Genomic DNA, 20,920 nt, shown 5'->3' with positions numbered 1-20,920 from the left:
AAACCACTCTGAATGATCTTGTTTACATCCAAACGGTTCAATGATTAGGTAATTTTGCAAAATCGGTGGAGTTTCCCTTTTAAGAAAGCCTATCTTTAGAAGCTGGAGGTTGCCTCAGCAGAATGCAGACTTGGGGCAGGTTGAAAATTAACAATGGCTCAGGGCAAAACTAAGGAAACGTTTAGGCTATTTACAGTGACAACAGGTGAAATATGATTTCAGTCCACCTGCAGGCAACTTAGTCACCTGTAGCTGTTGGATCAGTCTAAGATACGTTTTAAAAAAAAGCTGCCAGATTGTTTAATGACTGAGCTAATGAGCTGAACCATCACTGGAAAATATGCCTAACGAAGAACATGCAAGGTAGGAAGAAATACCCTCAAAAAGACAAAAAACATCCCATCAAATTAAAAAAACAGAAGGCGAAATCTGGACCTTGATAAAGAGATTAATTTCTGGCACTGTCCGTTTCCGTACCTGTGGGTTGTCCATGTACCAGACCAGGCTGCCCTGCTGGGTGTCCAGTAGGAAGTATCGCCGCAGGAACTTGCCGCTGTTCTCCAGCTCCTCGATGTCGAGGAAGCCGCAGATGCGGTTCTGTCGGTCCACGTAAGGCATTGCTCCTCTTCACTGCTCATTCCCCCCTTCTGGATCACCGCACAGCTGCTGGAGGACAGAGAGCAGTGGTCAGAGCATGAGGAAGTGCATGAGAGCCAGAGAGAGCAAGAGTGAAACTAATGAGTGGTGTTTTATAACAATAAGTGTGCATGACAATATCCAAGAAGTCATCCTCCCCCTCCTTTTTTTTTTCACTTCTTTGGCAGCAGACCAGTAACCCTAACACTGCTGTTAGTCATACTCTCACATCAATCCACACAGGATCTGAATCATAGAATGTGCAGGCAAAGGGTAGCCCCCGCCGTGGCCAAAGTCTGAAGCCTGTAATCAGAGTAACATGTAGGGTTGAGAAGGGTCTGGCTGCAGACATGCACTCTCAGCCGGACATGCACTGCCAGCCTATTGATCACGTCAGGCTACTGAAACTCATGAAAGCCAGGCTGATGATTAGAACCGGTTATCAAAAAACTGTAATATTGATTAAATTAGAACTCATTAAGGATTCTAGAAGGTTGTGACAGCGTACAGCCAACGTGGTACCGATTACTTCTGCTGTCTCGTCAACGTCGTCACAACCTCCTAGAAAGTTGTCAGACAACGTTCATAACTTTCTGAGGAATTACATTTCAACGTTGTGACACTGTAGAGACCACCAAGCAGACGACGCTGTGGGCACTGAAACAATACGTTGTCACAACGTAGCTGTGTTTGCAGGGCCGTTAGGAATAAAACTTGGTGGTTTTGCTTCCTAACAGGAATTGGCTTGATGGTTGCCATTAGAGGCCATTAGGAAATGATCAAATGCGTGCAATCAGCCCCAAAACACCTGATTAAACAATTAGAATCCTTTACACTGTGATATCAACCCATCAGGAACACACAGAATACCAATAGCGACTACTGGACACCACCAGGAACCAAGACTCTTTCAATGGGGAGGTACATTAAATGTAACTCTCTGGCTGTGTTATGGATGAAAAATGGATTAAGTGATGATGTCGCTAAGCAGCAGCAGCCAAAAGTTAACGTGCCGTTGGGCGGCTTCTGCCGTTGTGGCAGAGAGTCACCGGGGCTTATAGCGCATCTGGCCGAGTGCATGTCTGTAGCCAGACTCTATTGATAGGGTTGGATATAGAAAAACAACATGTTTATGGTGCTGACTGAATTTGCATTTTGTATGCATAATTAATGTTTCTGAATTAGTGCCTCGATTAACCCGGTTCAGTCAGTAAGGACAGTACTGTGGGAAAGTCAGAGGCCACCCTTCATCTATCTAATATCCAGTTAAAATGTCCTTCAGGTAAGTTTTTCATTCTTCAGGAAATACAGGGTGATTCAAAAAGATTCATCTGATTTCAAAATGATTTATTTCACGTGTAAATCATTACAGATCAGTGCAGTGAACTGTAAATGGTTTAAATGAGCATAAAGTTTATTATGTAATTGTACAAGGTCTCAGTATGAACCTCCTCCAGCTGTACAGACAACATCAACACCATAGTCAGATTCATCCCATACTGGATTGAGCATGTCGGGTGTCGCTGCACTCACGGCTCTTTCAGTGCGATTTCGGAGATCATCCAGTGTTGTGGAACCAACGCCGAACGCTCTGAGCTGTTGGAGCTTCACTGCCCACGAAAATCACGCTGCACAGTTATGACTGATTCACTCTTATTGAAGTGGAGAACGCAGAACGCTTTCTGCTCAGGGGTCTCATCTCCTCTCAGACTGAAGGGAGTCATGTTCCACTGACAGTCAGAAACTCTATGACTCCCTTATACAATTGGATTGTGATTGGTTCCTATAGGCGCCTCACGGTTGTAAAAGTATGGTGCTCTGAAATCGGAAGAATCTTTTCAATCACCCTGTATTTCGGAGGAGATTATAGATATAAAGTTGCATAAGGAAGGGTAAAACCAACAGATTTAGTCAAAATGGGGTCTTCTAACAACTGTGCAAAATCTGGCAGACCACCAAAACTATCACCATCAGATAAAAAGTATTTAAAGAGCTCCACTCTTCCTTCATATTTAAGAAAAAAAAAAACTAAAAGATGTTTCTGTCCATCCTTCCACTGTGAGAAGACAACTCAGTGCTATGGGTTTCAAAGGATGTGTAGCTATCAAGAAGAACCTCACTGAGAAAAAGAAAAGAGGAACACTTGATAATTAAACAAGGATGCTGCTGGTGTTCTTAGAACAATGAACTGACCATAAATTTAAAATAAAATGCAATTTTCTTCTATAACTGAAATATTGCTGCAATTTTATCAAATAAATGAAAGCAAGTCTCCTGAAACTGGAAGGTGTCAAATCATGGATACATTAAATACTAAAACATTTCATGTTATATTTAGTCGTTTAGCCTTCAGTTAGCCTTTTTTCCCTGACAATGAAAAGTGAACTTGTACTTATTGGCCATTTTAACTGGTGGTCTCAGACTCTTATTAGCGGGCAGGCTATAGACCCAAACAGTGCCACTCACCACAGTACAGGTTTGATTATGACTAACTGTAGCGAGTTAGCTAACGTTAAGGTAATGATAGCGTAGTTAACAGGCTAAAAGTACCACACACCAAAGTACATGACTGGTTCTAATGAACGGCTAAAATTACACACTTCAAAAAATGAAACACTCATATCCAACAGCACAACGTTGAGTGGCTAGTTTTGGAGTGGAATCCAACATGTTCTGTGGTTTATGTAGCTGTTAGTCACTGTTACGCCACTGTTGTGCATAGTTTTCCTGAGGCATTTCGAGGCCCTGATTTTTTTTTCCCCTCTATCAATGAACGACACCACCAATTTTAAAAAACAATGACTTTGGTTCAACGTTTACACACTTCACTGCACTAAATACAGTTAAACCGGACTAAAATGTGCTCTTTTACGAACTTGATTCCAAAAAAAAGTTGGGACAGTATGTGAAATGCTATTAAAACCAGAAAGCAGTGATTAGTTCATTAGTTAATAAAACTGACCTACATTAAATTGAACACGGTACAAAAACACAATATTCTTGATTTGATTAACTTTTTCTTTTTTCTTTTTTTGCTTAAAAAGGGAGTTTAGTTTGAATGGGAGGCAGTTCTGGACTGCAGGCCAGCCAGTCTAGAACCTGCACTTTCTGATTATGCAGCCATGCAGTTGTAACAACACTTCTTGTTGTCATGTTGAAATAAACATTGGTGTCCCTAAAAAAGACCATGTCTAAAAGGCAGTATATGCTGTTGTCGGAAGAAAACCTCGTATCTCCATTTTTCACGTTTTTCAGTTTTCGACATAATTGGAAAATACCTGTTACTCTTTACATTGTGTGTAAATTGTGTGATGAACGGACCAAAAGAAATGGCCCAAAACGAATTGGAAAAATTTCTGGTTCCACTGACTTACATTAAAAGTAAAGTAGGTTTTTTTCCTTCTCCTGTAAAAGTTCTCATATTGGAGATACACGGTTTTCTTCCGAAAACAGCGAAATGCTGTCCCAAAAGGTTTTAAGCATTAATGGTGCTTTTAGAGATGTGCAAGCTACCCACTAATACCCCCCAAACCATGACAGGCCCTGGCTTTTGAACTTTATGCTGGTAACAATCTAGATGTTCATTTTCTTCTTTGGCTCGGGAATACGACGTCTGTCATTTCCATAAACAATCGCATCACATGTTTCCACTTTGCATCAGTTTATTTCAGATGAGCTTGGGCCCAGAGAAGTGGGCAGCATTTCTGGACGTGTTTGACACGGCTTCCACTCAGAACAGTACAGTTTTTCGCACTTGTGGATGCAGCAACAGACAGTGTTTACTGACAAAGATACACAGTATATTTCTGAACCCATGTGGGTTCCATCATGGAGGCATGCTCATTTTTAAAGCATTTCAACTTTTTGAAATGTGTCGCAGGCATCAATTTCAGAAGGAACTTACATTTACAAAAAAAAAAAAATGAAGTGGTTAAGATAAAACATTAAATATATTGTCTTTGTACTGTTTCATTCGAATACAAGTCAAATCAATGCTTTCTGATTGTAACTGCATTTTACCTACTGTCCACAAAAAAGTGCTAGTAGTTCCACATTTCAAAAAACAATGACTTTGGTTCAATGTTTGCACACTGCGCTGCACTAAATACAGTTAAACCGGACTAAATGTGCTCTTTTATGAACTCAATTCCAAAAAAAAAAGTTGTCTTTGTACTGTTTTCATTCGAATACAGATCAAATCAATGATTTCTGATTGTAACTGCATTTTACCTACTGTCCTAACATATTTAGAATTGGGTTTGTAATTAAAATGCAGTTAGAGTTCTTCGGTAAAATTTCCATCATACTGTCATCTCATACTACTTGCTTGGTAATGCTTTCATTTTTGACAGAAAATGTTATGCAGTATATCCGCCTGGAGGCTATGCAAGGGTGCTGGTAAAGGGTCAAGGACTATCTTTCATGGACATGCTTGTTCACACATTCCATGTTTTAGTACATTTGCAAGGTCAGCAGATACTCATTGCACAACTATGCAGCAATAAAGTCACTGGTTATGGTAATTATTGACCACTGCAAAGCCAGACAGGACACTACTGGGGTCTTACTGGGGCTGTTACAATGACACTGAAAAGGAAGCAAGGCCAGGAAAGATCTTCTTGGGCTGGATATGTCTGCACAAGAGAGTCTACAATAAATCTATAAATAAATGCATTAATAGAGAAATGATAGAGAAATTGTCAGTTTTAACCATGTCACCAGTGAGTCAACCTAAGCCAACGTGCACAAAACCACATATTAAGCAGCTTGAGAGATGACAAAGAACCATACTAATTTTATGTGTAGTAATGAACACAATTAGAGATGCACTGGAATTCCAGTCACTGGAATATTAAGGCTGAAAGAGAAGAAAGAAAACAAACAACAAAAATAAATAGGTCTACAACGAGGCAGCAAAATCCCACACTTAACAAACACAGGGTGATTCAAAAAGATTCTTTTTTGAAAGAACTTAAAAGATTCAGAGAATCTGGAGAAATCTCTGCATGTAAGGGTCAAGGCTGAAAACCAGTATTGGCTGGCTGGGATCTTTGGCCCCTCAGGCGGCACTGCATTAAAAACAGACATGATTCTGTAGTGGAAATCACTGCATGGGCTCAGAAACACTTCTGAAAACCACTGACTGTGAACACAGTTCATCACTGAATCCACAAATGCAAGTTAAAACTCTAAAATCCAAAGAAGAAACCACATATAAACAGGATCGAGAAATGCTGCCACCTTCTCTGGGCTTGAGCTCATTTAAAATGGACTGAGGGGAAGTGGAAAAGTGTCCTGTAGTCTGACGAATCAGCATCTGAAACTCTTTTCGGAAATCGTGAACACTGTGTCCTTCAGGCTAAAGAACACTTAGCTTGTTATCAGTGCAAAGTTCAAAAGCCAGTATTCATGATGGTATAGGGGGCATTAGTGCACATGGCATGGGTGACGTGCTCATCTGTGAAGGCACCATTAATGCTGAATGATATATACATGTTTTGGCAACATATGCTGCCATCCAGACGACGTCTTTTTCAGAGAAGGCCTTGATTATTTCAGCAAGACGATGGAAAACCACATTCTGCATGTCTTACAGCAGCATTGCTCCGTATTAAAAGAGTCTGGGCGCTAAACTGACCTGCAGTCCAGACCTGTCACCACTGAAAACACTTGGCACATTATGAATGAAAAATACGACAAAGAAGACCCTGAACTGATGAGCTGCTGAAATCCTGTATCAAACAAGAACAGGAAAACATTTAACTTTCTAAACTACAGCAGTGTCTCCTCAGTTCCCAAACGCTTACAGAGTGCTGTTAAAAGAAGAAGTGATGAAACACAGTGGTAAACAGGCCCCCGTCCCAACTTTTTTGGAACATGTTGTTGGCATCAAATTCAAAATGGGCATATGTTTTTCAAAAACCAATAACATCTCAGTTTCAACATTTGATTTGTTGTCTTTGTACTGTTTTCATTGAAATACAGGGTTTAAATGATTCGTAAATCATTGAATTTTGTTTTGATTTACATTTTGCACAGCTTCTCAACTTTTTTGGAAATGGGGTTGTATTTTGTCAGCTCAGATCTGCTTTACTAAAATGAGATTTTATCAACAATTGTGTCTTCATTAATTTGTAGTTTCTTTTACTTTAGTACATTAATTTTTTTCCAGCAGAACGCATCCTGAATTTTGATTTCAGCCAAGAATTTTCAGTGCGGCAAATTACGAATGTTTTCCTCTTTTTTAAAAAGCGCTTCCTGAAAATGAGTCAAGCAAAGTGCTAGAAGTCAACAGATGGAGAGACTGAGCAGTCCCTCGGTCGCAGCCTCTGTCAAACAGTGGATAAAGACAGCATTCTTCTCTCTGCTCTGGAGGCTGAGACATTTATGGCAAGAGCTAAAGACATAAAGAAATAAACAGACAAAGCTTGTGACCAAAACAAGGCCTGCTGTGTCACTGGCCAGAGAGAGGAGAACAATGCACAACATGAGTCATCTCATCAGTGTGCACCAAACACACTCACACCGAGTTCTAGAGCACAGAGTGGGCCTTGTGCTCTAGAACGTTCCAGGATTCGGTGGAGACCTCGTGCTCCAACAGTGGAGAGAATACAGACTGAAACCAAATGTAATGTATAAAACGAGGGGAGTGCCAGTCGTTCATTTTTATGGCTGATTTTGATTGCTTTACACCCAGTTTGGTCAACGCCTTATTTTCAGATTGAATTTTATTAGCCTGGTTTGTTTTATTTATGCAACAAGCAACAAAGACAATAACTTCATTTACTTTTTACCCGAAGCTCGAACTTGCCAGGCTAACTGAACACACTAATATGAAACACACAGATTCCTACAGCCTTTAGCAATGTACACCAATCAGGCATAACATTATGACCACCTCCTTGTTTCTACACTCATTGTCCATTTTATCAGCTCCACTTACTGTATAGGTGCAACTGTAGTTCTACAGTTACAGACTGTAGTCCATCTGTTTCTCTGCATACTTTGTTAGCCCCCTTTTACCCTGTTCTTAGTGGTCAGGACCCCCATAGACCCTCACAGAGCAGGTACTATTTGGGTGGTGGATCATTCTCAGCACTGCAGTAACACTGATGTGGTGGTGGTGTGTTAGTGTGTGTTGGGCTGGTATGAGTGGATCAGACACAGCAGAGTTTTTTTCTCAGTCTGCAAAAAAACACTTTTGGAGCGACGCCGAAACCAAACAAGAAATAAAGGATTTGAATATTCTTCATCTTCTAGATGATATATGTTCATATTTTCAGGTAAATTTGCATGATGTTTAAAAAAAAGCAGCGCCATGAATTTTAGTCTTACGCTAAGTTTACGTCACGTCTTCTTCTGTAAATTACTGGCTGGTTGCAAAGCAGAAATCTGATGACTGTCTGACTCATGTAGACCCAGAGTTTCCCCATTATCTCATTACTCAAGTGCACATAAACGCGTTGATCGGATTACTGACAAAATCTGATTTTCAGCAGTTATCGGATTATTAAGTGCATGTTAACACACTCAGTGAGATCCTCAACCAGCAGCGAACAGATCTTATTTAAACATGCAGATAAAGTTTTATTCTGTTTAAAAGGTACTGTTGATATTCCATTATGATAGAACAAAAGGCTCAGTTTCCAGTGACCTCAGATTAATGCATTACACTCAGCTGGTCTAAAGGACAATTTTGTAGTCTGAGACAAGACCTAGCTCACTAATTTACAATCTTGAGACTGGTCTCCAGAGTAAGACCGGATTAGAGTACAACATTACTACACAGTCAGTACTTATTATCACCCCCTGTCTTTCTAGCAGTTTAAGGAAATTTTACCTGCTCTTGCTCGCAAAATGCGATATGTTTGAGCCGCCTGGCATGCACACAGATCGACCTATAGATTTTCAGTCAGAGGACTGCCAAAAAGATTCCAAAAGACATTCCGAAAGATTCAGCTTGCGTTTCTTAAGGGAGTTCATGGTGGATCTAGTGGTATGTTTTGCCTCCCCCTCCCTGTATGCTTCAATAGCCACGTTTACATGCAGCCTAATAATCCGTTAATAATCCAACTAATAGCTCAATCGGAATAGAATACGTCGATATGTACACTTCAATCGGAAAGGTCTAGTCCTACTGAGGCCTTTCGGAATACAATTTCTATCTGATTGAAACGAAGTGGGTAATCCTGAAAATAAATCAGTTAAATAGAAGAATAATATCCGTGTAAACGCCTGTATCTGATTACACTCCTTATCGGAAAGTTTAAGCCGTTCTGATCATGTTCGTCGTGTCATAGTGAAAGTTTATACTGTTCAACATGGCGGAGCAGAAACTGGTCTGCAGAGGAGACGAAGTTTCTGCTCTGATCTTTAAAAGACGGCGGTGGGACGGACGTCCAGCTTATGTGTCTCAGAACACGATGTCTTCCTCTCGGCCTTCTTTAATAAGGACATGTGAAGGACGTTTTCCTGAGTCTGGCATCATTTTAAAGCAGTTAAAAACACAAGCGCTGCTCACTGCTGCTCATCTCACTCTGACTGGACCTCGTGATGTTCGCTGTCATGGTAACGTCTACACTAAGTGGCTATCAAATAGAATGCACATAATTTTGCATCTGATTACTTGCAAGCTACGTTCACATTACACGTCTTTCTCAAATCTGATTGATGGTGCACAAGCAGTGGGGAAACAAAGCACATGAAAGCCGATCTAAACATTTACAATAAGGTCGCACCAAAGTAAATATAAAAGTGACTCAGGTCGGATTTGAAAAGATCAGATTTGCGTGTCCACACAGCTCTGAAAACATCAGACCTGAGTCACATTAGGGCAAAACATCGGATTTGTGCTACGTCAGCCTGGTAATGTGGACGCAGCCGTAGTCAGCATGTAAGCGAAGATTTTCGAACAAATTGTTGAGTAGAGTGAGAATAAACACCTCAGTCTTAATCTGTAATCGAGTCCATGGTTGTTGAGTGTTAGTACAAGCTTTGAGGAGTCAGAGTTTGCACTCTGGAATGATCATCAGCTGACAATTCTTGACCTGCCTAACCAGTCCTGAGCTGATTAAGGCCTAACAAGTCAATTAAGTTCTATGACTTCACAACTGGAAGGGAGTCCGAACTTTTGCACGTGCCTCGATAACTATTTTCAATTCTATTTTTTAAGTTACCCAATCATAAAGTAAATGTGCTCTAACATTTACAGAAAAATTATTTGTTAGTACAAGATTTGTTGCCTATTCCTTGTAGCACTGGTACTTAGTAGAGGTAGTACTTGTTTCGATTTTCGATTTATTTTGATTAACTAATGACAGAAGCTTTTTGATTAACCAATGACAGAAGCTTTTCCATTAACCAATGACGGAAGCTTTTCGATTAACCAATGACGGAGGCTTTTCCATTAAGCAATGATGGAAGCTTTTCCATTAACCAATGACGGAAGCGTTCAAATTAACCAATGACGGAAGCGTTTCCATTAACCAATGACGGAAGATTTTCCATTAAGCAATGACGGAAGATTTTCCATTAAGCAATGACGGAAGCTTTTCCATTAACCAATGACGGAAGCTTTTCCATTAACCAATGACGGAAGCTTTCCAATTAACCAATGACGGAAGCTTTCCAATTAACCAATGACGGAAGCTTTTCCATTAACCAATGACGGAAGCTTTCCAATTAACCAATGACGGCAGCTTTTCCATTAACCAATGACGGAAGCTTTCCAATTAACCAATGACGGCAGCTTTCCAATTAACCAATGACGGCAGCTTTCCAATTAACCAATGACGGCAGCTTTTCCATTAACCAATGACGGCAGCTTTCCAATTAACCAATGACGGAAGCTTTCCAATTAACCAATGATGGAAGCGTTTCCATTAACCAATGACTGAAGCTTTCAAATTAACCAATGACGGAAGCGTTTCCATTAAGCAATGACGGAAGCGTTTCCATTAAGCAATGACGGAAGCGTTTCCATTAAGCAATGACGGCAGCTTTTCCATTAACCAATGACGGAAGCGTTTCCATTAAGCAATGACGGAAGCTTTCAAATTAACCAATGACGGAAGCTTTCCAATTAACCAATGATGGAAGCGTTTCCATTAACCAATGACTGAAGCTTTCAAATTAACCAATGACGGAAGCTTTTCCATTAACCAATGACGGAAGCTTTCCAATTAACCAATGACGGAAGCTTTGATTAACCAATGACAGAAGCTTTGATTAACCAATGATAACCAATGATAGAGGCATTTCAATTAACCAGTGATAACAGATGAAAGAAGCATTTGGAAACAAATAATAACCAATGACAGAAGCATTTGGATTACCTAAAGATAACCAACGACAGAGGCATTTACTTTAATCAATCAATAACAATTAATTATATTAATTAACAACTAATAACAAACAATTAATAATCAACGGCAGAAATATTAAGAAACCAATGATGGTTTTGCGCAGGGCAGCACCCTTTCTTCTAACTGTGGAGTAATATACACTGAGCCAATGAAAACAGAGTGCAAAAAAATAAATACAGCAAGAAAACAAAGAAAAATGCTGAACATTCATATGCAGAGCAGAGCTGTTTTTATGAATGACCTTTTTGGCGGGAGGACAACTGAGTGCTTGTAAAATCAAAATGAACAGCCCTAGTGATCTAGTAGAGGTAGTATTTGTTTAAGTGTTGGCTCTGAAAGTTGTGCAGGTTCTGTAGATTTGTCAGAATCTCTAAACGCCAGGGCGATCCCTCCTCCCCCCGCAGAGACGCTATCTCAGTCCTATGCATCTCTGTCATCAGGGTTTTAACTTCAGTTGGAGCAGAGGGAGCGCAAAGCAAGCCTGGTCTTGTCATAACCTCAATTCTTCTCCAGACCAGCCATATTCTTTACACTTAACCCTCTATACTGACACTAAATGCACTGACTTACTGTCGACCTTCGGTCATCTTTACAGTGTTGATTCCTTAAAAAGTTTGATGGTTTATAACAGTTACAAGGAAAAGCCACAGTTATAATTGCCCTGTGCATTGATAAGGCTTGCAACACAGACTGCAGAGTGGCCAACTACACTTCAAGCATTATCTATTCATCACCTGCTCACTGTGTATGTTTCATAGTTATTCTTTTAAATTAAATTTAAATTTATTTGAATACCGCTTTCTACAGTGGCTACGGCCACTAAGCAGCTTTACAGAAAACTCGGACCAAGCCCCAAATGACCAAGCCAAGAGAGACACTGGTGAGAAAGACTCTAACAGTATGATAAAGAAACCTTGAGAGGAACCAAGACTAAAAAGGGGAATTCATCCTCCTCTGGTCGACACCAGAAACAATAAAACAATAAAACAATATGAACTGAAAAAATTTAAATTGACAATGAAAATACAACAGCGAATAAGAGTAAAGGAAAGAAATGAGTGTCACTGGACAGAAGCATTTCAATTAACCAATGACAGAAGCATTTCCATTAACCAATGACAGAAGCATTTCAATTAACCAATGACAGAAGCATTTCAATAAACCAATGACAGAAGCTCTTCGATTAACCAACGATAGAAGCATTTTGATTAACCAATTATAGAGGCATTTCGATTAACCAATGACAGCCAATGATAGAAACATTTCAATTATCCAATGACAGAAGCATTGCGATTAACCAATGACAACCAATGACAGAAGCATTTCGATTAACCAATGACAATTATATTGCGATTAACCAATGACAGAAGCATTGCGATTAACCAATGACAACCAATGACGGAAGCATTTCAATTAACCAATGAAAAGCTTTTCGATTAACCAATGACAGAAGCTTTTCGATTAACCAATGACGAAAGTATTGCGATTAACCAATGACAACCAATGACAAGCTTTTCGATTAACCAATGACAGAAGCTTTTCGAATAACCAATGACGAAAGTATTGCGATTAACCAATGACAACCAATGACAAGCTTTTCGATTAACCAATGACAGAAGCTTTTCGATTAACCAATGACAAGCTTTTCGATTAACCAATGGCAGAAGCATTTCGATTAACCAATGACAACCAATGACAGAAGCATTGCGATTAACCAATTTTTTCTACGAAGGTTTATGATTAGTTACGCAATTAGCTTTTGATCTTAATGAAAGAATGGTGGAGGGGTACATGCAAAGAGGTAGAACAAACAAGAAGGTAGTAACTTTTTGTTTGTTTGCTTTTTTGCCTTTTCTTTTTTTAAGAGTTGCCGTTATTTTACCATTATCAACACTGCTTATGAAAACTAAGAGGACACATACAGGTTCATTGGTCATTCTAGGTAATAAAAAATTGGCTTAAACTGCTTTGGAAACAGTGACCCCCTGCGCCAGTGTCAGCAACAGCACACGGTAAAGAAATCAGTTTCACTACAATGCAGTATTTCAGCTCAAATCCCTCTGAATGACTTTGTTTACTTTTCAATCATTTAATTATGTAGAAAGTTATGTTAGTAAATATATGTCCAGCTGACTTTGTCTAAAACACTGAGTTCATCTGTTTCTCTGATACTTTGTTAGCCCCCTTTTACCCTGTTCTTCAGTGGTCAGGACCCCCATGGACCCTCACAGAGCAGGTACTGTTTGGGTGGTGGATCATTCTCAGCACTGCAGTAACACTGACGTGGTGGTGGTGGTGTGTTAGTGTGTGCTGTGCTGGTGCGAGTGGATCAGACACAGCAGTGCTGCTGGAGTTTTTAAACACCTTAGTGTCACTGCTGGACTGAGAATAGTCCACCAACCAAAAACGTCCAGCCAACAGCATCCTGTGGGCAGCGTCCTGTGACCACTGATGAAGGACTAGAGGATAACCAACACAAACTGTGCAGCAGCAGATGAGCTATCGTCTCTGACGTTACATCTACAAGGTGGACTGACAAGTTAGGAGTGTCTAATAGAGTGGACAGCGAGTGGTCACAGTGTTTAAAAACTCCAGCAGCACTGCTGTGTCTGATCCACTCAGACCAGCACAACACACACTAACACACCACCACCACGTCAGTGTTACTGCAGTGCTGAGAATGACCCACCACCCAAATAGTACCTGCTCTGTGAAGGTCCATGGGGGTCCTGACCACTGAAGAACAGGGTAAAGGGGGGCTAACAAAGTATCAGAGAAACAGATGGACTACAGTCTGTAACTGTAGAACTACAAAGTGCACCTATATAGTAAGTGGAGCTGATAAAATGGACAATGAGTGCAGAAATACCAGTGTCACTGGTGACAATGATCCACCACCCAAATAGTACCTGCTCTGTGGTGGTCCTGTGGGGGTCCTGACCACTGAAGAACAGGGTAACAAGGTATGCAGAGAAACAGATGGACTACAGTCTGTAACTGTAGAACTACAAAGTGCACCTATACAGTAAGTGGAGCTGACAGAATGGACAGTGAGTGTAGACAGAAGGAGTGGCTGGTCGGTGTATACCCAAGATATTTCCAAGGTAGAGAGAAGACAGACCAGCTCAGGGGCCACACTGAGGTAACGTTAAACATACAGCCTTTTTATTCAATTACGTCAAATCTTGTGGCAGCATAAAATCAGCCAAGAAAAGCCTATTAAATAAGACGTTACCTACCTTTAGCTAGACGGTCCGCTAGCTGACTTACTTCAAGTAGTTAGCAAGCAAAAGTGACGGGTGGACTAGCCAGCTAGGAGTTAGCCAGCAACACTGGGGTCAGGTTTTTATCGAAAAATGGGCAAAACAAAGCAGATATACGTCGTATTGTTTCACACAGACGTAAACGATTGAATTAGGGTCGGTTAAAACACAGAGAAAAGCCCGGACTCTGAATGGGTCAGTGTTTTCTGGCTAGCTAACGAGCTAACGCGGGTGGAAATCTCAGCCCCCGGAGCGGAGCGTCAGTCGCTCTGCCTGAACGGCGTATCCACTCCTCGGACTAACAGCCCGGATAAACTATGAGGCAGATATTCAGGCAGAAATCTGACAGTTTGGTTCAAACAACTTACTCGGGTTTAACGTGCCGAGAACGTCCGAGCGGGTCCGAGAAGTCGCTTCAGCCCCATCCAGCATATCCAACAACTCCGCTCCCTCCGCTCTTCAGCCCTCCGGGCACTCCAGTGTGTTTTCGCTGAGACGGAAGGGGTTTTACGTCACACGCCTCGGACTCCTTTTTAAATATCCTACAGCGGAGGCAGAGCGAGCTCACCTGGCCGACAGGTATCCGATCCTGCAGGAAGGAATTATCTTAAACTGGTTTTGTCTTTTTGTTCTAGATAACAATAAAGCTGTGAGAGCTCTGTTTAAAGAAATATGGTTCCTTTATTTCATGTGATTTCACACTGGAATCGTTTTCTAGATGACAAATTTTCACTGAAACTTATTCAGTGTAAATATAACTAAATATAGTTTTTCACTTCTTTTAGCACTGTGTGAAAAAACTGGCCAAAACCTAACTGCCGTTATGGTTCATAACCGGGTCCAGATGTATGGTTCTACTGATGGAGCGGTCCAGCTGTGCATGTGAATATCATTAGTATAGTATCTCTCTCTCTCTCTCTCTCTCTCTCTCTCTCTCTCTCTATATATATATATATATATATATATATATATATATATATATATAGTTTTTTACATAATTTGAAAATGCCTGTGGCCCTTTACAATGTTTGCAAATTTCATGAAGAACGGACCAAAAGAAACGGCCCAAAATGACTTGGCAAAAAGTCTGGTTCCATTGACTTACATTAAAAGTAAAGAAGGTTTTTTCCTTCTCCTGTAAAGTTAACATTTTGGAGATAGGAGGTTTTGTTCTGACAAGAGCGACACATACACCGATCAGGCATAACATTCTGACCACCGCCTTGTTTCTACACTCATTGTCCATTTTATCAGCTCCATTTACAATATAGGTGCACTTTGTAGTTCTACAGTTACAGACTGTAGTCCATCTGTTTCTCTGATACTTTCTTAGTCCCCTTTTACCCTGTTCTTCAGTGGTCAGGACCCCCATGGACCCTCACAGAGCAGGTACTATTTGGGTGGTGGATCATTCTCAGCACTGCAGTAACACTGACGTGGTGGTGGTGTGTTAGTGTGTGTTGCGCTGGTCTGAGTGGATCAGACACAGCAGTGCTGCTGGAGTTTTTAAACACTGTGTCCACTCACTGTCCACTCTATTAGACACTCCTACCTTGTCAGTCCACCTTCTAGATGTAAAGTCAGAGACGATAGCTCATCTGTTGGTCATCCTCTAGTCCTTCATCAGTGGTCACAGGACGCTGCCCACAGGACGCTGTTAGCTGGATATTTTTGGTTGGTGGACTATTCTCAGTCCAGCAGTGACACTGAGGTGTTTGAAAACTCCAGCAGCACTGCTGTGTCTGATCCACTCATACCAGCACAACACACACTAACACACCACCACCACGTCAGTGTTACTGCAGTGCTGAGAATGACCCACCACCCAAATAGTACCTGCTCTGTGAGGGTCCATGGGGGTCCTGACCACTGAAGAACAGGGTAAAAGGGGGCTAACAAAGTATGCAGAGAAACAGATGGACTACAGTCTGTAACTGTAGAACTACAAAGTGCACCTATATAGTAAGGGGAGCTGATAAGATGGACAATGAGAGCAGAAACAAGGAGGTGGTCATAATGTTATGCCTGATTGGTGTATATGTCTATATATATCTATATGTGCAAATTATGTATATTTACATACACTCTTACTTACATTCTTAAAAAGATGGTTCTTCAACAATTCTTTAGTAAAGAAAATGGCTTTATATAGAACCATGTACACTTAACGATTGAAGGGTTCTCATTATGAAAGGTTCTTCAAATAGATGGAACATGTGAATGAATGTGCTGTAAACGGTTCTATATACAACCTTTCTAAACAGGGTTCTATATAGCACCAAAAAGACTTCTTTTTTTGCTACTAACTTGACATTGTAACAATAGAAGAACCCTTTAATCATGCAAATTGTTCTTTGCATGTTCATGATTCTACATAGAACCATTTTCTTTCTTAAAGAATCCTTGAAGAACCATCTTTTTCTTCACACACACACACATATATTTATATATATATATATACACATATACACATATATCATCTAAACCACTTATCCTTCTGGGTCGCGGTGGGGTGCTGGAGCCTATCCCAGCTGTCATTGGGCGAAAGGCAGGATACACCCTGGATGGGTCGCCAGTCCATCACAGGGCAGACAGACAGACATGCACATTCACACCTAGGGGCAATATAGCGAGTCCAATTAGCTTAACTGCATGTTTTTGGACTGTGGGAGGAAACCGGAGTACCCGGAGGAAACCCACGCAGACACGAGGAGAACATGCAAACTCCACACAGAAACGACCCTGGTGGCCCGGCTGGGAATTGAACCCAGGCCATTGTCGCTGTGAGGCAACAGCGCTACCCACTATATATATATATATATATATATATATATATATATATATATATATATATATATATATATATATATATATATATATATGAGTCATTTTTCAGTTTTTGATATAATTTGAAAACGCCTGTTGTCCGTTACATTGTGTGCAAATTTCATGATGAATAGAACAAAAGAAATGAACCAAACTTACTTGGAAAAAAGTCTGGTTACACTGACTTACATTAAAAGTAAAACATTCTTCCGTCTCCTGTAAAATTACCATTGAGGCTTTGTTCCGACAGCAGCATCATATACTGTGCCGTTGGTGTAGAGCAAGACACAGCAGAAGCTATGATTCTGTGGCAAGAAGTGCTCTTTTACTAACCACTTATGCTCGTAGGTATATTTAATTTTTTTTCCATCTGAATTTATATGCCCAAATCGTAAGGCAAATTATTCAATAACTGCATGAAATAACTGTAAATTTTTTGTTTTTTTTTTTTGTAAAAGTTCCCCTCAAATTAACAGAACATGTGCTGATGATCATACACATATTGCTATATGCTTACAATTCACTGCTGAAAGCCAAAAATCTTAGACACTCTTTGTATTATTTCATAAAACTAATTTTTACAGAGCAGATCACTGAAGAGACGCCATCTGAGATCCAGTTATAGCTCAGCTTTGTGGAAAAATGAGTCGACTTTCAGTAGAAAAAAAGAAGCTGTGAGTTCAGCTTCTTTTATTATTAAGTTTTATTACATTAAATTACCCATCTATTTGACTGGAAAGAAGACACTCACAGCTCTCATATGACACCCACCTTTTGAATGTGGCTTATAAAATATGAAAGTTATGAAGTAAAGAATATGACGAAGTGCGTTTTGGAACCACCGGTGGTCTCAAGGAGTTGAAGAGCTTAAACAACAGTCAGAAAGGCACATAACACAGCGTGAATAGCAGGTAGGTTATCACCAGCCATACATCTCTGCTTCACAGTAGACAGTCAGCCCCACTACTTAACGCTCCTGCCCAACACACAGTTACACAGGTAACACATACACACAACTTAAACTAAAAATCAATGACATAAACAATATTTTAGTCCCTTTTTATGGGGAGTGCTCACCTCCTGTGTGGCTACACCTCCAGAGCCTCTGCAGCAGCACGAGCCAGTAGCAGGACAATATAGTATTTTATATATATATATAGTAAAGTCTTGGTGAGAAAGACGACATGAGAGAAGCCATGATTTCTGCTACAAGAAGTGTTCTTTATTATCAACAGTATTAGGCTATGTTCACATTACCAGGTTGAAGTGGTACGAATCTGATTTTTTGCCCTAAAGTGACTCTGATCTTATGTTTTCAGGGCTGTGTGGACACGCAAATCTGATCTTATCCAATCTGAGCCACTTTAGCTACATTTACATTACAAGCCTGATCGCTCAAATCCAATTTTTTGCTCAAATCCGATCTCTCTGACAGGATGGCTCATAATTGTTTAGATAAGTGATTCAAATCTGTCATTGATGTGAACGAACCGGTGTCCTGAAATGACCCATACGCGCACATCCTACTCAGTAACGTCACGTGAACGAATCATTAGCTAACAAACTAACGAGCAGAAGAACAGAATAAAAAGGCCACAAAAAGAAGCATAAAACATAAAATGTGGCCTGTGCAAAAACTATGCACACTATGTTTTTTTTTTCTCAAATATGTAAAACTTAAGTAAATAGAAATTATGCAGTAAAATTTGGCATATTTAAGTTAGTTTCAAGTTTATTTGTCATTTGCACAACATGTCAGGACATTCATGCATTGAAATTGGAGGGTCATGTAGCCCCAACACTTCACCCTACCCCTCTATCTCAACAAAAATTGGGACACCCTACCCCTAGACGTGAGCGCGCAAAACAGAGGGTAAGGGCTAAGAGGCAGGGGTGAGGGGTGAAATGGGATTGGGCCTTACTGTCCATAGCAGTAATATGATAATAATAATACTGACAAAGTGACTGAGTGAAATGGTAGTTGAGGACGGACCCACAGCTTCCCAGCTTGTTCAGAAGCCTGACAGCCTGTGGGTAGAAACTGTTCATTAGCCGGGTTGTTCTGGCCTGTATGCTGCCGAATCTCCTGCCTGATGGCAGGATGGTGAACAGGCCGTGTGCTGGGTGACGCTGTCTGACCGGATCTTTTTGATCTTCCTGAGGCAGCGGGACTGATAGACGTCCTGCAAGGCTGGTAGTTTATTGCTTATGATGGATTCTGCCGTCACCACAACTCCTTTAAGGGCGTTACAGACGCAGGTGGTGCAGCTGCTGTTAGTTCCTTGTACAGGATGTGTTAACGTATTTTCACTTAAAAATCAAGAAAAAAATTAAATCTTAAAATAGATTGTAAAAAAAATTATGTCACAAGTTAAAAAAACTTTTATTGTTTGTCTCATTGATGAAAAGTTAGTGGGGTTGGGACAACTTTTTGGTCGGTCAAATGAAATGTTCCTGCAGGCTGACTTTGGCCCCAAGGCCCCACACCGGGCAGCTCTGCTTTAATTCATCTTAGGCTTCTGTTCCAATAATTATTCTATGGCTTGGGGGAGAAAAATATACATATTTGTAGTCCTACTGTGAAACACATTAAAAGCCGTAAATATATGACTGCTTTTGCACTAGTATTAAATAACTGCCAGATAAAGACACATTTAGTTCTATAAAAGTATAGCTATTCAGTTACTGCTGAAGTATTGAAAGTATTGATTCTTCAATATCGTCTCTTTTCCGCTCTTATATAGTGACCTATAGGGCAGGTAGGCCTCACATAATGGTCAGTAAGTGAAAGTACAAGTATTTCTAGGAATACTGAGTGTATATCTTGTATTGCTCTTTTGCACCCTCTGCTGTTGGAAGATATCATGTTTTTAGGCCAGTAGACACACACCAGTGAGGCATAACATTATGACCATCTCCTTGTTTCTACGCTCATTGTCCATTTTATCAGCTCCACTTACTATATAGGTGCACTTTGTAGTTCTACAGTTACAGACTGTAGTCCATCTGTTTCTCTGATACTTTGTTAGCCCCCTTTTACCCTGTTCTTCAGTGGTCAGGACATGGTGGTGGTGTGTGTTGTGCTGGTCTGAGTGGATCAGACACAGCAGTGCTGCTGGAGTGTCCACTCACTGTCCACTCTATTAGACACTCCTAACTTGTCGGTCCACCTTGCAGATGTAAAGTGAGAGACGATAGCTCATCTGCTGCTGCACAGTTTGTGTTGGTCATCCTCTAGTCCTTCATCAGTGGTCACAGGACGCTGCCCACAGGACGCTGTTGGCTGGATATTTTTGGTTGGTGGACTATTCTCAGTCCAGCAGTGACACTGAGGTGTTTAAAAACTCCAGCAGCACTGCTGTGTCTGATCCACTCAGACCAGCGCAACACACACTAACACACCACCACCACGTCATTGTTACTGCAGTGCTGAGAATGATCCACCACCCAAATAGTACCTGCTCTGTGAGGGTCCATGGGGGTCCTGACCACTGAAGAACAGGGTAAAAGGGGGCTAACAAAGTATCAGAGAAACAGATGGACTACAGTCTGTAACTGTAGAACTACAAAGTGCACCTATATAGTAAGTGGAGCTGATAAAATGGACAATGAGCGTAGAAACAAGGAGGTGGTCATAATGTTATGCCTGATTGGCGTATATACTTAATTTTTTTATACACCATTCAGTTGTATTTGGCTTTTATGCAATGCTTTTTTGTGCACTGTAACAGAAAAAACAGTGACACAGTGTCAGATGAGAAGCACTTTAGACAGACATGCTAACAGGCCAAGGAGAAATGTGGAAAATAATATCAGCTTTTCAGGATCACC

At 40.6% G+C, this 20,920-nt stretch overlaps 1 protein-coding gene across 7 annotated transcripts in view; it reads right to left on the bottom strand.

The window, feature by feature from the left end:
• Nucleotides 1-14,787, bottom strand: part of plekha1a (pleckstrin homology domain containing, family A (phosphoinositide binding specific) member 1a) — a 43,605-nt gene extending 28,818 nt beyond the window's left edge. For 2 of the 7 annotated variants that reach the window (XR_005008545.1, XM_036593402.1), the window contains exons 1-2: nucleotides 14,632-14,772; nucleotides 478-666 (exon numbers count right to left, since the gene is read on the bottom strand). Coding sequence is in view for 6 of the 7 variants with exons in the window: in XM_036593402.1 (XP_036449295.1) it covers nucleotides 478-618 (141 nt within the window). In the remaining variant the exon portion in view is untranslated. Of the gene's footprint in view, nucleotides 1-477; nucleotides 667-14,631 lie in introns of all 7 variants that reach the window. The other 5 variants (XM_036593400.1, XM_036593399.1, XM_036593397.1 and 2 more) reach the window with 4 other exon arrangements.
• Nucleotides 14,788-20,920: the final 6,133 nt, after the last annotated feature.

This window comes from Colossoma macropomum, unplaced genomic scaffold (assembly GCF_904425465.1).
Source record: "Colossoma macropomum unplaced genomic scaffold, Colossoma_macropomum, whole genome shotgun sequence".
Classification (NCBI taxonomy): domain Eukaryota; kingdom Metazoa; phylum Chordata; class Actinopteri; order Characiformes; family Serrasalmidae; genus Colossoma; species Colossoma macropomum.
The sequence above is the reverse complement of the archived record's forward strand: the minus strand, read 5'-3'. Positions and strand labels throughout refer to the sequence as shown.